The sequence below is a fragment of the Antennarius striatus genome, chromosome 14 (genome assembly GCF_040054535.1).
Source record: "Antennarius striatus isolate MH-2024 chromosome 14, ASM4005453v1, whole genome shotgun sequence".
NCBI classification, from domain to species: domain Eukaryota; kingdom Metazoa; phylum Chordata; class Actinopteri; order Lophiiformes; family Antennariidae; genus Antennarius; species Antennarius striatus.
Genome location: NC_090789.1, coordinates 16956835 through 16972874, shown reverse-complemented (window position 1 = coordinate 16972874; position 16040 = coordinate 16956835). Strand labels below are relative to the sequence as shown.

At 42.1% G+C, this 16040-nt stretch overlaps 1 protein-coding gene across 1 annotated transcript in view; it reads left to right on the top strand.

The window, feature by feature from the left end:
• The window catches only part of rnf19b (ring finger protein 19B), a 30861-nt gene extending 15371 nt beyond the window's left edge, over positions 1 to 15490 (top strand). Inside the window, exons 3-10 of the mRNA XM_068332822.1 lie at positions 6962 to 7161; positions 9248 to 9392; positions 9532 to 9694; positions 10774 to 10888; positions 10993 to 11133; positions 11218 to 11407; positions 12405 to 12539; positions 12876 to 15490. Coding sequence (XP_068188923.1) covers positions 6962 to 7161; positions 9248 to 9392; positions 9532 to 9694; positions 10774 to 10888; positions 10993 to 11133; positions 11218 to 11407; positions 12405 to 12539; positions 12876 to 13320 — 1534 coding nt within the window. The 3' untranslated portion in view covers positions 13321 to 15490. The remainder of the gene's footprint in view (positions 1 to 6961; positions 7162 to 9247; positions 9393 to 9531; positions 9695 to 10773; positions 10889 to 10992; positions 11134 to 11217; positions 11408 to 12404; positions 12540 to 12875) is intronic.
• Positions 15491 to 16040: the final 550 nt, after the last annotated feature.

The following is a 16040-nucleotide window of genomic DNA, read 5'->3' as shown; positions in this document are numbered from 1 at the left end:
TCCACATGAATGAAACATGATCCAGCTTGACCTACTCTTTTAGAGAGAGGGGAGAAGGCGGGAGGAGTAAGTTGTGTTTGAAAGTGGAGGAGAGCGTCTGTAAGTGAGCTGTGAGACTCGTCCAGTGGTCGGAGGAAGGTCGGATGGAGGGAGAGCAGCTCTCCTTTAGGTATCTGGAACAATTAAGAGGTTTGGTTTCTTTATAATGCGGTAGAAGGTGATTCATTGTGTTTGTGTTGCTGTGTGTTTTTGAGGGGGAAGGAAGAACGCACATATCCAATACTCTGTGGGTGGGGTTTTGTGTGTTCACACCGGTTTGATCACAGGGGAAGACCACGGGATCTGTGTGGTTTCTGTTTCTCCAGGACTATGTCGTCCTCCCACACAGTGTGTAAAGAAAGCTCCACATCATGTTTTCTGAATTCTGGCACACTGTCAGGAAATTCCAACAGAACTGTAGAAAAATATTTTGTCTAAAATGGGGAAGTAGAAAAAAACCCTCTAGATCCTGACCTTTAATGACTCATTGTAGTTATCTGATGATCACACGAGTTTGGTATCGTGGCGGGTTTCTAATTTATTATCTATGTTTCTGAAGCAGAAGGAGATGTTCTGATTTTCTGGTAACAACCAAGAAGCTATGAAGACACTCGAGTTCTAACATGGATAACATCTCAGATTCAGCTGACAAAATGATCTGATAATTATTCCACTATTTAGTGTTTTAGAAGCATGCTGTTCGTTATACTGTGTGCTGAAATCACTGTCAGATGTCTGAAGATAGATCACAACACCGCCACCTAGCTGTTGGGGGTTGAAGCACAACATGAAATAAACTTTTAGAAATATTTTAATTACAAGACAACAAAACATTTTAACAGTTGACATAAGATCAAAATAATCAAATATTCTACCAATATTTTTTATTTGTGTGGAGATAGGATCTATCCGTAGTTCTTGGTTCCTTGATGACTCGGTTGTTTTGTCCAGAAAAACCCTGCTAACCCTTCTAACCCTGCCACCATGATATGTTTTGTGAAGCCTTTGCTTATACATGGTTAAAGTACAGCAGGTCTGAAGAACACTAAAAATTGAGCTGACAATTTTTAAACATGGCTAAACAACACTTCAAAATGAGGTTATAATTAAGTCAAATTAACCTTTATTGACATTGTTATTCATATCGTTTGTTAGGAGTAATACACCTAATTATTTCATGGGTTGGAATTTGCACTGCCTGATTGTAATTAATCAGTCAATGTATTTGTGTTGCTGTTGTGTTACCATAGTGATGCTATAAGGGTCATCAGCATGGTGGGTGCTAATGTAGCGTTCAGCGTGAACGAGTCCCGCAAGAGGACGCTTGAATGCTCAAAATGAAATGTTGTTTTTTTTCTTTATGAACCTGTAAGGCGTCAGGACATATTTTTAGTTTTCTTTAAACAATTATGAACGTTTACGTTCTGGGTCCAAAGTTAACACCCTCCAAACGTCAATGGTAAATACGGTGCGAAATTTAGTCGACACAAGATAATTTTCAATGACAACAATAAAAATAAGGTTTAGACAGTTTACATATTTGATCAGTTTGAATTAAACTGGGCGCAGCACATTGGGGAGTGCGGTTGCCTCACAGCAAGAAGGTTCTGGGTTCAATTCCTTTCTGGGTGGAGTTTGTATGTTTGCGTCTGCGTGGGTTCTGTATGATTCGCTGTCTTCCTCCCACCGCCAAAAACATGAATTTTAGGTGATTTAGTCACTCAAAAATTGTCTGTAGTTATGAGAGGGTGCATGAATGGTTGTTAGTCTTCCATGTGGCCCTGAGATGAACTGGCGTTTCATCCAGGGTGTACCCCACGCCTCCCTTAGACAGCCGGGAAAGGCACATGACCCACAAAGCTGGAAGAAGCGACTGTAGATGAGATATATACAGTCGTCTTGTGTCTGAGAAAATGGATTGATGGATTAAAATTGGAAAACTGCATCAGTGATCTCTGATGTTGTTTCCAGGGACCCAAACCTTTTCTGCTTTACATCGTCTCACTTTATCTCCTGTTGAGTTGAATTCTAGTGGAATTCCTTAATTACTGTATACTCAGTCGTGAATATATTAACAATAATTCTGCTTCAACTTTGTTCTGGACTGTAATTTAATTTTGTATCTTAATACTTTATGTCATTGAAAGGTATACAGTAGATATAAATGCATATGGAACACAGAAAGACAATTTATTATTTTGGCCGGTGGATTTTTTTTCATCTTCAAGTCCACTCAAAAAGTTCATTGTGGACCTGTTTACATGCTAGATATTAGTATTTATTTGTCATTCTGATGGGATTGCAGTCCTTTCAAAATCAACTTTTCATAACATCTAAGTTTGTACATAAGAGTCTTTCCAAAACCTGGTTGAAACACCAGCTTTATTCAGAAGCAGCAGTTTCCTGAGAGGTTAGGTTTTCTACATTTATTTATAATTGCATGTTAGGGTGATGGAGGTAAATGTTGTAGATGCCATTTATGGTCACAACACACATTTAAATTTATCTAAATTTTATCTCCATGTGGACACAAGTGATCACTAGGAGTGTGACATTCTGAGTAATGACCTGCATCACTGTTTTCCATTTAGCAGGATGAGGATGTCTGACGCCAACTATGACTCACCAAAGACGATCAAGTCCGAATTATTATTCACCACAACCAGCCCAGGCTGGACACGACACACACACACACACACACACACACACACACACACACACACACACACACACACACACACACACACACACACACACACACACACACACACACACACACACACACACACACACACACACACCAAGTCAAAAAATTCACAGAAAATTCACGCCTGTGTGTGTGTGTGTGTGTGTGTGTGTGTGTGTGTGTGTGTGTGTGTGTGTGTGTATGTTTGGAACAGAAAGTTATGCAAGTGTGACCTGGTTCTATTATCTGTTTCAAAAGACATCCAGTCATCAGCTTTTAGGACAATATTTGACCTGTAAAAGACAAACACAGCTCCAGTTCAGAATGGACACGTTACATAAAGGTCTGTAATCATATATGGTCCTTTCTTTACAGTAATGTACAATATGGTGAAACAATGATCCTGGTCCGTGGGTCAACTAGTACAGGGCTGCACAGAGACGGAATACAGAACTTACTTTATTTCTGTTTTATTTCTGATCTGATTCTGAACAATGTTTTGTTTTGGAAAATAACTGGATTCTCTCGTCCACATCGTCTGAGTCACTCTTGATGCATGTTAAGATGCTTGCCTCGGTCACATGACCACCTTCATTATCGCTAAATTAAAACTCCCAATCTAGCAAAACAAAATAAAGACAAACGGCGTTATGTGACAATGACGTTGCTAGAAACGTTGCATACACATTGGATTCACATTTATTATTATATTTAGAAAGTGCCAGCTTTTACGCTGTTGATATAATTTTATTTTGTTGTTTTTATTAAAAGCCGGTCCGTGAAAATATTGTTTAACGTTAAACTGGTCAGTGGAGAAAAAAAGTTTGGGGACCACCGTCTTAAATGGTATTCAGTGAAGTTTTTCCAGAGTGGATTTTAAACCGTTAAAATAAAGACTCGTTTCGATCAGGCGTTTCCTTGGGACTTAAAACAAGGCTCTCTGTGCTGTTCCATCGTTGTATTTATAAGTTAGAAAATACTCCAGTCCACTTTCATTTCTACCTGTATTATATCTCCACGTGTCAGCTGACCTCTTAAAATGTCTTCAGGACTGGTTGTGTTCGTCCCCTTCAACACAGCAGGTCACCTTCTTTTAGCTCATCATGCTACATTTAGCATTTGAAGCTGGTTCGGTTTTATCCATCATCAGCGACAGGAGGTATTAAATCCGTCTGTGCTCCACCTGCTCAGCCTCACGCAGCAGACGGCACCGTCAGCAACAAGCTGCAAAACGTAGCGCAGCATTTACAGCTGGAGCTGGTGGAGTTAAAAACTAATGAGTCGGAACATTATGTGAAAACAGGCCCCTGTCTGCAGACAAGCTTTAGGAGATTCTGTGTTTTAATGATTTGTTCTACAACACTAAAAATATAAAAAGTCTGTCTTTTACAGAACTGATACTGAGCAGGAAAGAGTTGAGAAATCCTGTAAATTATTTCCTGCACATCATTCCATATATTTCAGTTTAGCAGCAGGTTGCTTTAACCAGAACATGTGACACACTGTCCCTCCTTCAGTTCAAGTGTTTTTTCGTAAATATTCTAATTGTTTGGTAATTTTAATTTTTCTGCCACGAGCTGGCGTCTCATTTGGGATGTACCCCGCTTCCATAAGCATTTTATTGTGATATATTTGTCTTAGATATGGGTGTCTCTGATTCCTGGACCAGATCAATAGGCGTGGCATTGAAATTTTATTTTTTTGATTGATACTCCTGAACGTTTTTCTCACCCCCGACCCCCCCCCCCAACAGAGCCAATAAGGTCTCAGCCTGTGTGATTGTCAATCCTGAGTTTCCAATGACAACTCAGGGTGGCCGTCCCCTTTGTGTGTCAATTGCTATGGCAACTCTCAATGCAGTTGAGAGGGCACATTGCCAGGGGTAAGAGGAGTTGGCACTAATTAAACAGATCAGCGCTTGCAGGAATCTGCGTGCTGCGTACGCTTTTGTTCTGAACGCTCGCCTCTGACGTGTAAAGTGTGTGTCTCATGTTTCTGTGTGTGACGCCGCTGTCACTTCAGTTCTAAGATTCCTGAGCGACTCTTGGTGGAGCTGAAGACTCACAGGAGTGTGTGTGTACACGTGTTCCTCTCAACAGACGGCATGTCAACGCTCATAAAACTCGTCCACTGCTCACCGTGCGGTCAACACACGGTTTGGATTCCTGTGTGACATCGTTCTCCTGGGGTGCAGTCCCAGGAGAGATACTCGTGTCATTTAATCAATAAATATACAATGACTTAGTGGTATTCCCTCTTTAACCTACTGATGAATGGTTTTGTACATTTTAAAGGATCAGTTCACCCAGGAGTAATAATCAGGCTAGAACTAGACGTTACCTACTTGGACTACTACAATTTTTTTCGTCCATAAAATATTTGTGCTTTTCATGGTCTGCTACTAGACAAACTGAAACAAGCTCCTTACGAGATCTGAAGTCTCATCTTCATTTTGGTTTGAGTTCTGAGACGCTCAGAGATCTCCCTTCGTCTTGTTGGCCTCCTCTGCTGGCACATGTATGATCATCGCTGTGGTTTCTTTAACAGCGTGTGTTCGATCATCTCTTCTTTGACACAGCAGTTATGACCAAATTCTGCAGGAATTCCAGTTCTTGTCTCATCTTGTGGTCCTGCCTCCTCTGATATTGCTAATGTCGTGTGACGAACCGGCTTCTTCTGGCTGGGCTGTAATAATCAGTCCCTGAGGGACAGTCAGAGGAATCTGAGGTACAAAACTCCAATTCTATTTTTTTTCTTTTCATCCGACATGCCAATCACTCCAGTTAACTCAGAGACGTGATCACACCACTGCCTGCCACATCTCGTTGCATTTTTTATGTCCTGGGTTGATCTTAGCGTCACAGACATGATGCATTTGGCCGTACTCACGCTTGTTTCACCGCCTGTTTGCCGTCGCTCTGAGCCCATCCTGACAGGAAAGAGCGCCATGTTTGAGGAGGAGGTGGGAACACATCAGAGCTGACATGTGGGAGGTCTGCCGACACCATTAGATCTGTCCTGTTTTCACCTTTTTGTTTCTGAAGTTATATTTTTGGTTTGTTTTCAGTCTTCATTGTTTTGACAGGACAGTGGAAAAGGAGACACGAGATACACGCTCTACAAATTGATCTTAACGTGGTGCCCCCCATTCTCATTCCTCTTTTCATACACTTTGGCAGGATGGGAAAAATACATGAAATGTTAAAATCCAGTCAACTTTTGTTGTCACTCCTCCATCATGTTTGGTGACAGGAGACAAGTGACTTCATTGGTGAGTTCTCTGGTGATTGGCATGCCGTATTTAAGCCTCTCACCCACTCTTAAATTGCCTTTTTTAGCTTTATCATTTCTATTAGTATCTTCTATAATGAACAAAGTAGAGGCAGGAACAGGATTTAGAGGGATGGGCTCCATCCCACGCAGGACATTTTGTTGAATTTTTGCTGGTGGCATGAATCTTTAAAGACACATCTCACATGAACTGAAAGGTGCTTTTGTAATTCAATTTTTTTTAAATTTTATTTTCAAATATACTTTTTCTCAGATGTGAACTTAAGAGGAATTGCAATGAATCTGAAAGCTACTTCTTTTGGTTTTTATCTCTGTGGAGGAAACCTCTTTTATGACTGTTTTTTTTTCTATTTCCTTTCTTCATTTTATTCCTATTTTATTTAATTCCTATTTGATTTCTATAATATAACCGATAACTACTTATACAGACTGCTGTGTTTTGACGTCAGTGTGAGTTAAACTTTCACACAAGTGACCTGCAGCTTTGACCTTTTCAATGCTGTTTCCAAACCGGAACATCTCTTATCGCCGCTGTGTTTACCCAGCATGCCCCAGTGATCACTGCTCTTTCCCATTCCCTGTCCTCGCTCACTGCTGTTACTACAGGAAGAGACACTATTGACACTATTACACTATCGATCAGTCGACTGGCCAACAGGCAGCGGCTGATGATGTGTGATGTGCCCACTGGTGGTCACATTAGAGAGTTATTAGAAACAGGAGTCGATGTAGAGCTGTTTTTCCAAACTCATTTCTGACAGGTAACCTCATAATGAAGTGAATCTTTTTTATTTATTGGGATATGCAGACTTTTATTCAGTGATGAAAATCTATTTAATAAGTAACGCTAAAGTAGGAAAAAGTGAGTTCACATAATCTTTAGCTCTGTGCCACTTCAACACCAGAAGGACTAATACTCACTGATATTCTGTGTCTTCCTCTCAGGTTTGCGGTCATCGCGTCGGGCTGTGCCAGCTGTCCCCGGCTGGTGTGTCGCAGAGAAGGATGCGGTGCTGAGTTTTGCTACCACTGCAAACAAGCCTGGCATCCCAACCAGACGTGTGACTCGGCCCGCCAGCAGAGGGCGCAATCCCTGCACACCCACAGCAATCACTCACCCAGCTACACGCAAGAGCAGGGGGCCGGTGAGGACCAGTACAGACACACACACACACGCACGCACGCACACACACACACACACACACACACACACACACACACACACACACACACACACACACACACACACACACACACACACACACACACACACAGTGGACCTAAAGGGAAAGTCTCCTCCAGGACTTCTTACGTGAAATATGTTCCTACACCCCTGACAGCTCTCTGTCTCTGTGCATCTTCATCACATCGTCCTCTTTTTCTTGCCGGAGCACTTGGTCACACTCGTGTTTCTTCTTTTGGAGCGAGTCTTTGTGGTCCCCACAATTTGACGCCTGCAGTGTTGGATCAGGCGTGAGGCACTATTTCTATCTCATGTCTCCTCGGCGCCTGAATCTGTCATACGGCATCATAAAGTGTCACCACAGCATCTAATCTAAACATTTACAAAGTTTCTCCTGAAGTTGCCATCTTGAATGTCTCACAGGGTGATTATAGTTATTATCACTTCATCCGCACAGAAGGCTAAATACAGAATAACTTAAACTGTGGGTGTGGGATTTACTCCTATTTCATGTGGACATTGTAGATTATTACCAACAGATGGTGGTCGACCTGCAGCGTGAACAGTCTTCTCATTTTGAGGATGCTTTCAAGGATTTCATTTAAAATTTCATTTTCACATTGAACTGGTTGTATGACTCCAGTCATAGTGTAATCTTTCCCTACTCTATGCATAAAATGTTCTCTTTTTATCTGCTTAGTAAATTGCAGCTGCTTATGAAAATCATCTCCATTTCATATTTATCCCATTAAGGAACACTGCAGTTTGACCTTTTATTGTATTAGACCTGAGGAGAGTCATGTCCTATAAATATGTAGCCACAACCAGTAGTTAGCGTAGCAGTGCATATAGTCGTCTTGTTTTTACCTTTGTACAGGTTTGGATGAGTCTGCATGTAGCTGTGGTTTTGAGGTTTTTTTAAAAACTTTTTGTGATGACCATGTGTAACACTCTGCAGTCATCCAGGATGTCAAACATGATTCCTTCACATATATCTATGTGTCTTTAATTCCATTTTAATTAAAAATCTGATCCCCATAATCCACCTCTTTCAGTCTGCCTCTCTCTGCCAAACATTTATATCATCGGTTAGATCTGTCTGTCCTCAGTCAGCTGCAGACCAACAGATGTACAGAGAGAGATAGGGAGAGGGAAGGCTTTAGAGAAGCAGAAAAAAGAATGGAAGAATTAAAGCTGAGGAAAGGGGAGTGAGTGTGTCGTATCAGCAGAATACACAGGGCACAAACAAAAAACAACCACACACAGATCTGTCAGCATCTCTTCAAAAACACCTAAATATTCTGAGAAGAGCAGAATGTTCAGAAGTCAAACAGTCAAATGATCTTCTTGGCATCTTTCGTTCTGGCCTGCCACAAGTCAATCCGCTAATGGAGGGAAGTCTGCCAGAGAGTTCACACACACGCACGCGCACACACACACACACACACACACACACACACACACACACACACACACACACACACACACACACACACACACACACACACACACACACACACACACACACACACACACACACACACACACACAATTGAGTTTCACTGCTGCAAATGCACAAACCTCATTCTCCCCAGTCATCATCAACCCCCCCCCAGTGTAGCAGCTATTTAAGCTGCATATTGCTGCTGTACTGCAGCCGCAGCTGCACCCTAACATCCGTCTGTAGGCGCCAGTCACGGGGTTCAAATGTTTTTTGCTCAACTGAGCTAAGATTAAGATAAAATCATTCATGTGTCCACATTAAACGCCTTAAAATGCATGTTACGTGAGTTGTAGCACTATTCCAAAGGCTACTCAAGGTGACAGCGACTTTCATATGGTCGCCTGTTGCTATAACAACAGACAACCGGTCAGGAAGTGAAGCAAGTTGGTGAACGTGACTGAACATAATGGATCAAATTTAAATCATGAGTACGTGAACATTTTCTGCCTGAGTGGGTCAAACATATTTTCATGAAGACACGCGAAGCCTTTCTGCTTCCACACCATAAATATTTATCGTCGTATGTTCTTCCTTCTTCCCGCAGCGGACGACATCAAGCCCTGCCCGCGTTGCGGTGCCTACATCATCAAGATGAATGATGGAAGCTGCAATCACATGACCTGCGCCGTGTGCGGCTGTGAGTTCTGCTGGCTGTGCATGAAGGAGATCTCAGACCTGCACTATCTCAGGTACCAATATGTCTGATTCTCCTGCCCCAATCGGGTCTGTGTTACTACAAACCACCAGCCCTTCCACGTTTTCTGTTTGAATCCTTCCACCTTCACTGTTCATCTCATCCTCTTTCCTTTTATTTCCGTCCTCCAACAGCCCGTCTGGCTGTACATTTTGGGGGAAGAAGCCTTGGAGCAGGAAGAAGAAGATTTTGTGGCAGCTGGGAACGCTGATCGGAGCGCCGGTTGGCATCACCCTCATCGCTGGCATCGCTGTTCCTGCCATGGTCATCGGCATCCCTGTTTACGTCGGACGCAAGGTGAAAAAACTTTTGAGGAAGAAACTCCTAAAGAAGTACAAGAAGTCAGGAGCGCAGCGCTCAGTTTCTATTAGCGTTTTCAGTTTGTTTCTCCATTTTCTTTTGCAATGGTCTGTTTAGTTCAAAAGGAACTTCTGCTTTGATTAAAATGTACAGAGTTAAATCTTAGATCTGAGGTAAATCCAAGAGTTTAAGGCAAAATGTGTACAAGTACTACACGTCTTTATGACGACCTCCTTAAAAGCCATTTCCTTCTTTCTGATCACGAGAAGAGACTATAGTTAGAGATGACAGAGATGTGAGGGGATTTAAAGGAGGAATAATGTTCATTATGACACGTTCATGTCAACAGTCATGTCCTCATATCTGATACGATTCAAGAAATGTCAAAATGACTTTCAGTTCCTTTGAGGGTCACAAAACGTCTATCTAAAGACGACAAATCAAATCAGTTTTATGATATCAGGTGTCTGATACTGTTTTATTATATTTGAAGATGAAGTCGTTTGAGATTCAGATATGAGCTCTAATAAATTAAGACAGACACCAGCAGATCCTTGAAGGTAGGGACGTTTAGAGTTTGACTCTGTTTGTTGGCGGTTGAGAGTAGAACCCTGCTGGTGTCAGTAATGTTAGCTGGGAGGTTTGTGGATGGTAACGCCATCTGTTTGGGTTGTCAGACGGTTTTAATGGCCTGATGTCATTCTGGGGTTGTTGATAGGTCAGATGATAGCCTTCAGTCACTCTCCTGACCTTCACACAACCTCTAAGAACATGGCCAACATGTGAAGATGGTTTTCTCCGAGCAGACTGGTGCTTCCAAACATCCAGTGTTTTTATTTATCAGTCATAAAGTCGTGGCTGCTTCCTTCTTGGAGGTAAATAAAGAGAGCATGATGGATCACGTTTGGTTATTGATGGTTTCCACTCATGATTTCATCATGGAAGGTATCCTAGTAACAACCACAGAGTTCTGATTCTGTGGGTCATCTAGCGGCTCAGTAACATGTCTGCCCCCCCCCTCCAGCCCTGCTCAGGCCCAGAGTGTGTTAACATTCTCTTCCTCTGTCCCCCTGCAGATCCACGCCCACTACGAGCTGAAGAAGTCATCTCGTCACAGGAGGAACCTGGCCATCACAGGAGGCGTGGCCCTGTCCATCATCACCGCGCCGGTCATCGCTGCTGTTAGTGTCGGTAAGAGGGCCGTTAGAGCCGTCACCTGTCCTCGACAGGGACGTACGGTCTGTCCTCATGTTGACCCCCGGCTCTTGAACGTAGAGCTTCATCTGTTTTTCCAGGCATCGGCGTTCCCATCATGCTGGCGTACGTCTACGGGGTGGTGCCCATCTCTCTGTGTCGAGGCGGAGGCTGTGGTGTCAGCAGAGGGAAGGGACGTGGCGTACGAATCGACTTCGATGAGGATGATGGTCCAATCACAGGTGAGGAGCAGGATGTTCTTCACCACGTCACACAGGGACTCCTTCAGCTGAGCTATAATGAATGTCTGCTGTCTGAATCTGCAGTGGCCGACGCGTGGCGAGCCCTCAAGTCCCCCAGCCTCGGTGAGAGCAGTCTGGACGGGGCGGTCAGTGGTCTCAGCACCACCTCCCCCAGCGAGGGGCTCTCTGTGACCCCTGGGACTCTGGGTGACACACCCCATTTTAATACCCTGGCTGGCGGCTCCCTGGGAACCCGAACCACTAAATACAGCAGGTGAGAAGGTTTAACGGTTGCTTTGTCGAATTCTTCTTGTTTTTTTCTATCAGTAATTTTTTTAGTACATACTGTTTCCATAAATATTTTTAAACAGAAAACTAAACTTGCTGTATTTTCCTTTTCTCTGTAACTACTCCAGCCTGTTGTTTCAATCAGGGATACTTTTCTTCTGACTGTCAGGTAGACAGAACAGTCACACCACTAAATCCATTCAGTAGCTGCTGTAGAGCTTTCAGCCTTAGACATGGAGATGTACGTAAAGTAGTACCTAGAGATACGAGCTGTTCTGTATAGGAGTTTTTTAAGATATGAGCCGTCGCTCTGTCCATATTTTTGGTCAAGATACGAGTACAATTTGAGATACGAGCCTTGCTTTGGGACACCACCACTAGTTGGCGGACGGATACAACATCAGCTGAGACCGGATCTCCTTTCTTTTCGTAGTTTATCATTGTTTACGTAACTTATATAAAAGTAATCATGCACAAGTAAAGTTTGCATGTCTGTTGGTTGAGAAAAAATATGTTTTACCATAATTTAGGGTGTCTGGGGAGTTTTTAAAAGGCTGGAATAATTTTAAATGATTTTAGTTATTTTAAATGGGGAAAATACATTTGATTATTTGAGTTACGAATCACAGAATGAATTAAACTCATGAATGAAAGATAATTTTCCACTCTCACAAGTTCTGAAACAGATCTCCTTTTTTAACTTCCTGCTTCTGAAGTCAATTATGAACTTTCACATTAATTTGAAGTCGATTTTTATTCATGGCTGCAAACAACCTGGAGAGAATAAAATCAGATGAAGTCAACAGAGCCACACCAGAAAGACAGGAACCATAAATCACATCTTCCTTCTCACCAGATGGAATTGGGCGGGTCTGTTGTGGTCTGTGTGCAACACTACAGTGTTTCATGTTGCTGTTGCTACGTCTTACTTGTGTGAAGTGTGGATGTGACTGTCACACACTGACTGACTGTCTGTCCATCAGACTGGAGGTTCAGGCGGGGGAGCTGACCAAAGAATCAGCCCAGAGGGAGACGGGCAGCCTGGGAGCAGCGAGCGACTGTGCCAGCACCCGAGGAATGGCCGGATCCATCATCTCGTCCTACACGCTGCCCGACAGGTGACACCTTCATGACACTTCTGCTCTCTTTGCCTCTTGTGTGTGTGTGTGTGTGTGTGTGTGTGTGTGTGTGTGTGTGTGTGTGTGTGTGTGTGTGTGTGTGTGTGTGTGTGTGTGTGTGTGTGCGCCTGTCAACCTTCCGACACACACTGGTGTCTCAGAATGTTGATTGACCATTTTTGAAATGAAAAAGTAAATTTTGTTAAATTTTCCATATTTTTTTTAAATAAATCTTTGAAAATACTTGATGCTTGATGCTATAATGTCCAACCTGTATTTGAATTGTTCCAGTTATCTGAGAACATCTAATCCATGTGTGAATCTGTGTCTTTGCAGGGATTGTACCAACCTGGAGATCCAGGTGGACATCGAGACCAAACCCAGCCACCTCTGCCTGACTAGTGAGGAGGACCTAACCCCGCCCCCGGGCTCTGCTATAATGGGGACAGTCTCAGGAGGGGAGGAGCCTCAGGACTGCAGCTCCAGAAGGGGCGGGGCTATGTCTGGCTCCGCTTTGGGACTGTCACCGGGAGCATCAATCAGGGAAGGGCTGCGAGACGTCACCTTGGCCCAGCCGGAGAGCATCCGCAGCGACCTGGAGATGTCGGACACTCAATCGGACGACATCGCAGAACTGACGTCCGACGACTGTGACTCGCCCCACCCAAAGAGTTGCCCCATGGGAGGCGGCCAGCACCCCCAGCCCCCCTCCTGCCGAGCTCTGAACACTCCCGAAGGCCTTCACTGTCCCACAGACAGCAATGTCATCCTCTACGTCTGAGAGAAGCTCTCAGGATTGCACAACAACAAGCCAATCCCCGACGGTTACGCGTGAACGCTCGCCATCACAGCTCAGTTTGCTTCGTCATCATTCGTGTTCCTGCTTTTGTGACCCACAGACACCGTCTTAAACACAGACAGCGTTTGTTTACTTGTGTCTGTCTACCTGTCAATCGCCTCACTGAGTAAATTGTCAGGGTTCTACCTCTGAGATTTCTAAGATTATTTATGTTTACTCCTGGGTGAAAAATGCCTTGGCTACTTAAGAAAAAAAAGAGGGACACATTTTCCTTTACAAATACTGCAAAATTGAAATTATAAAATGAGGTGAAATGTTATTAAGCACAGCAGAAGGAGACGGATTGCCGGGGTTGTCGGGAAGACATTCCCTTCGTCCCGAGGCTGGAAATGATGTCTCTAACGGTGTGTGAATGAATGTGGATTTTGGACTCAACTGTGGTGACTTAATTTCTTCCTTTCCTCGATATTGAAACGACCTTGAAATGGTATTGTTTGCCGTGTGCATGAGTCTGCATGAGCCACAAAAGGGCAGTGCGTTTCTTTTAGACCGGTGGAAGTTTACTCCTCAGACGATGAAGCTGCTCTTGAATGTCATTTTGTGTGAATGGAGGAGGAAGAGGAGGAGGAGGAAGGAAACTGGCAGGAAGGACAAGGGGACAAAAAATAATAGTTTCAATTGACAGAAATAAATGAGTTCTGACAATTACGTGAACGGAGCAGACGGTGGTGATTCGATTCAAGTCAGATGTTTGTTTTCACACACTTCACATTTTGACTGTCCATTCAGAACAGTTCGGTCTCACTGTCACACATGTTATCTAAGATATTTATATCAGAAATAATAGAAAATAATGTTCATCTAAAATATGCGGTAGCCAGACACCCTGCTGTTTTTGCATATTCACACATTTGACATGAACGTGTACCAGAACTACTGACGTTTCTGAAAAGATCCCTGTTACCCATATTAAAAGCAATGCAAGCTCAGCATTATAAACATCAGAGTCTAATAACACGTCATCATCTTTAACAATCTAAAACTTAAACTCTTCCGCTTAACTTCACATTAGAGCAGCTGTCATTTTTTAATATTTATTAAAGCTGGTCAATGAAACTTTAATATTTTCCTCTATTGAGGAGAACTGGACCGGCGCTGCTCACTGGTCGTTGTCTGAACGCTGTCGCTGGGTGAGTTTGGTGTGTCATGTGACTGGTCTAACGTTTCTTACACACTGGCTTTTGGTATGCATTATCTGGCTGTCTGACCCACTAGAATGTTGTCTGTTGAACGAATGAACTCCTGATGAATGTTTGTCCTGAATGAGCACTTGTGCACTTTATCGGAAATGATCTTATTTGTTTGTTTTCCTTCTTAATTCTGTTTGATCATCTGTTTTTATTGATTCCTTTTCTTCATTTTAATCAAGACGTGTGATACAACCAAAATAAGTCCACTACCAGAAGGCCTTTTATGTTGGATGTAACTAACAGACACTTTGCCTCCAGAATATCATACAACCATTGATGATAAATGCTTTGTCGAGTTTATCGTCAGAATTTTTATGGGCACCCAAGCTGTTTTTATCAATTTTGTGACCCAAGGACTGTAATTATCTTATTTTTATATTTTTCATTATTACTGTATGTTTTACTAATCAACTTTTGACTCAGTTTCGTTTTGGAGCCAAACACTTCAAATTTTGATGCCGATAAGCTTTTCTTAATCATAATCAATAGCTTGAATTGTTTCTTAGCTTTGTATCACCTCTGTGCTTCAGTTTAAAATGGATTCTACCAGGAGAAAGGAATCAGCTTAGGAAACCTGTTTCATCTCAGAGTAGCTTTATAGATTTAGCTGTTTATATAACAGTGGTTCGTTTGGTCTGCACTTATCACTTGTTTCTGCCTGCCTGTGAGATAACACAGGATTGTACCACAGATGGAAAAGTCTCATTAAGACCAGGTGGTCTTGTCCATGTTTGAAAAGGTTTTAGAGTATATAGATAGCAATATTAAAGTGTTATTTTATTGTTTGTGTATTTCCTGATAAGGCCCTACCCCCTGTGGAGATGTCCATGCAGGAATGTGAAAGACAACTTGTGGACCTGTTTTGGAAAAAAAATAAACAGTCTGATGTTGCAAAAATTTAATATTTATTGTGTTCAAATACAGTAAAACATAAAACATCTAAACGTTCATGGATTTACATAAAATTACAAAGTAAAAATAACTAGAATATAAATTTCTCAAGCCTGTCACATTTTCAATTTCCAATTTTTGAAAACTCAGATAAATTCTGATATCTCAATAAGCAATTTCTCATGCATACATTTCTGATTTAAATAGTTTAAATCGTTTACTGAAACAATGGGAACAAACTAATGTGTAAAATAATATATTAAAATTTTCCAAAATTTAAGGTGACACTTTTATTATTTTGACATATTTTGTTAGTAAATATTCAGAATAAAATGTCTTTCATTCAAAGAGTTTGTGTGGAACTTAAATGTAAATGGGTGAGCATTTATGAACCAAAAACACCTGGGACTGTCAATGATTCACACACAATGATTCACCTTTCTTGGATGAACTTTCTTAACAATATAATCCTGCATCTGATCAAGTACACAAAATCTTAAACATCTAATATTTGTAAGATAAATGTTGGATTTTTTTTTAGATGTGTTACATTATAAAGTT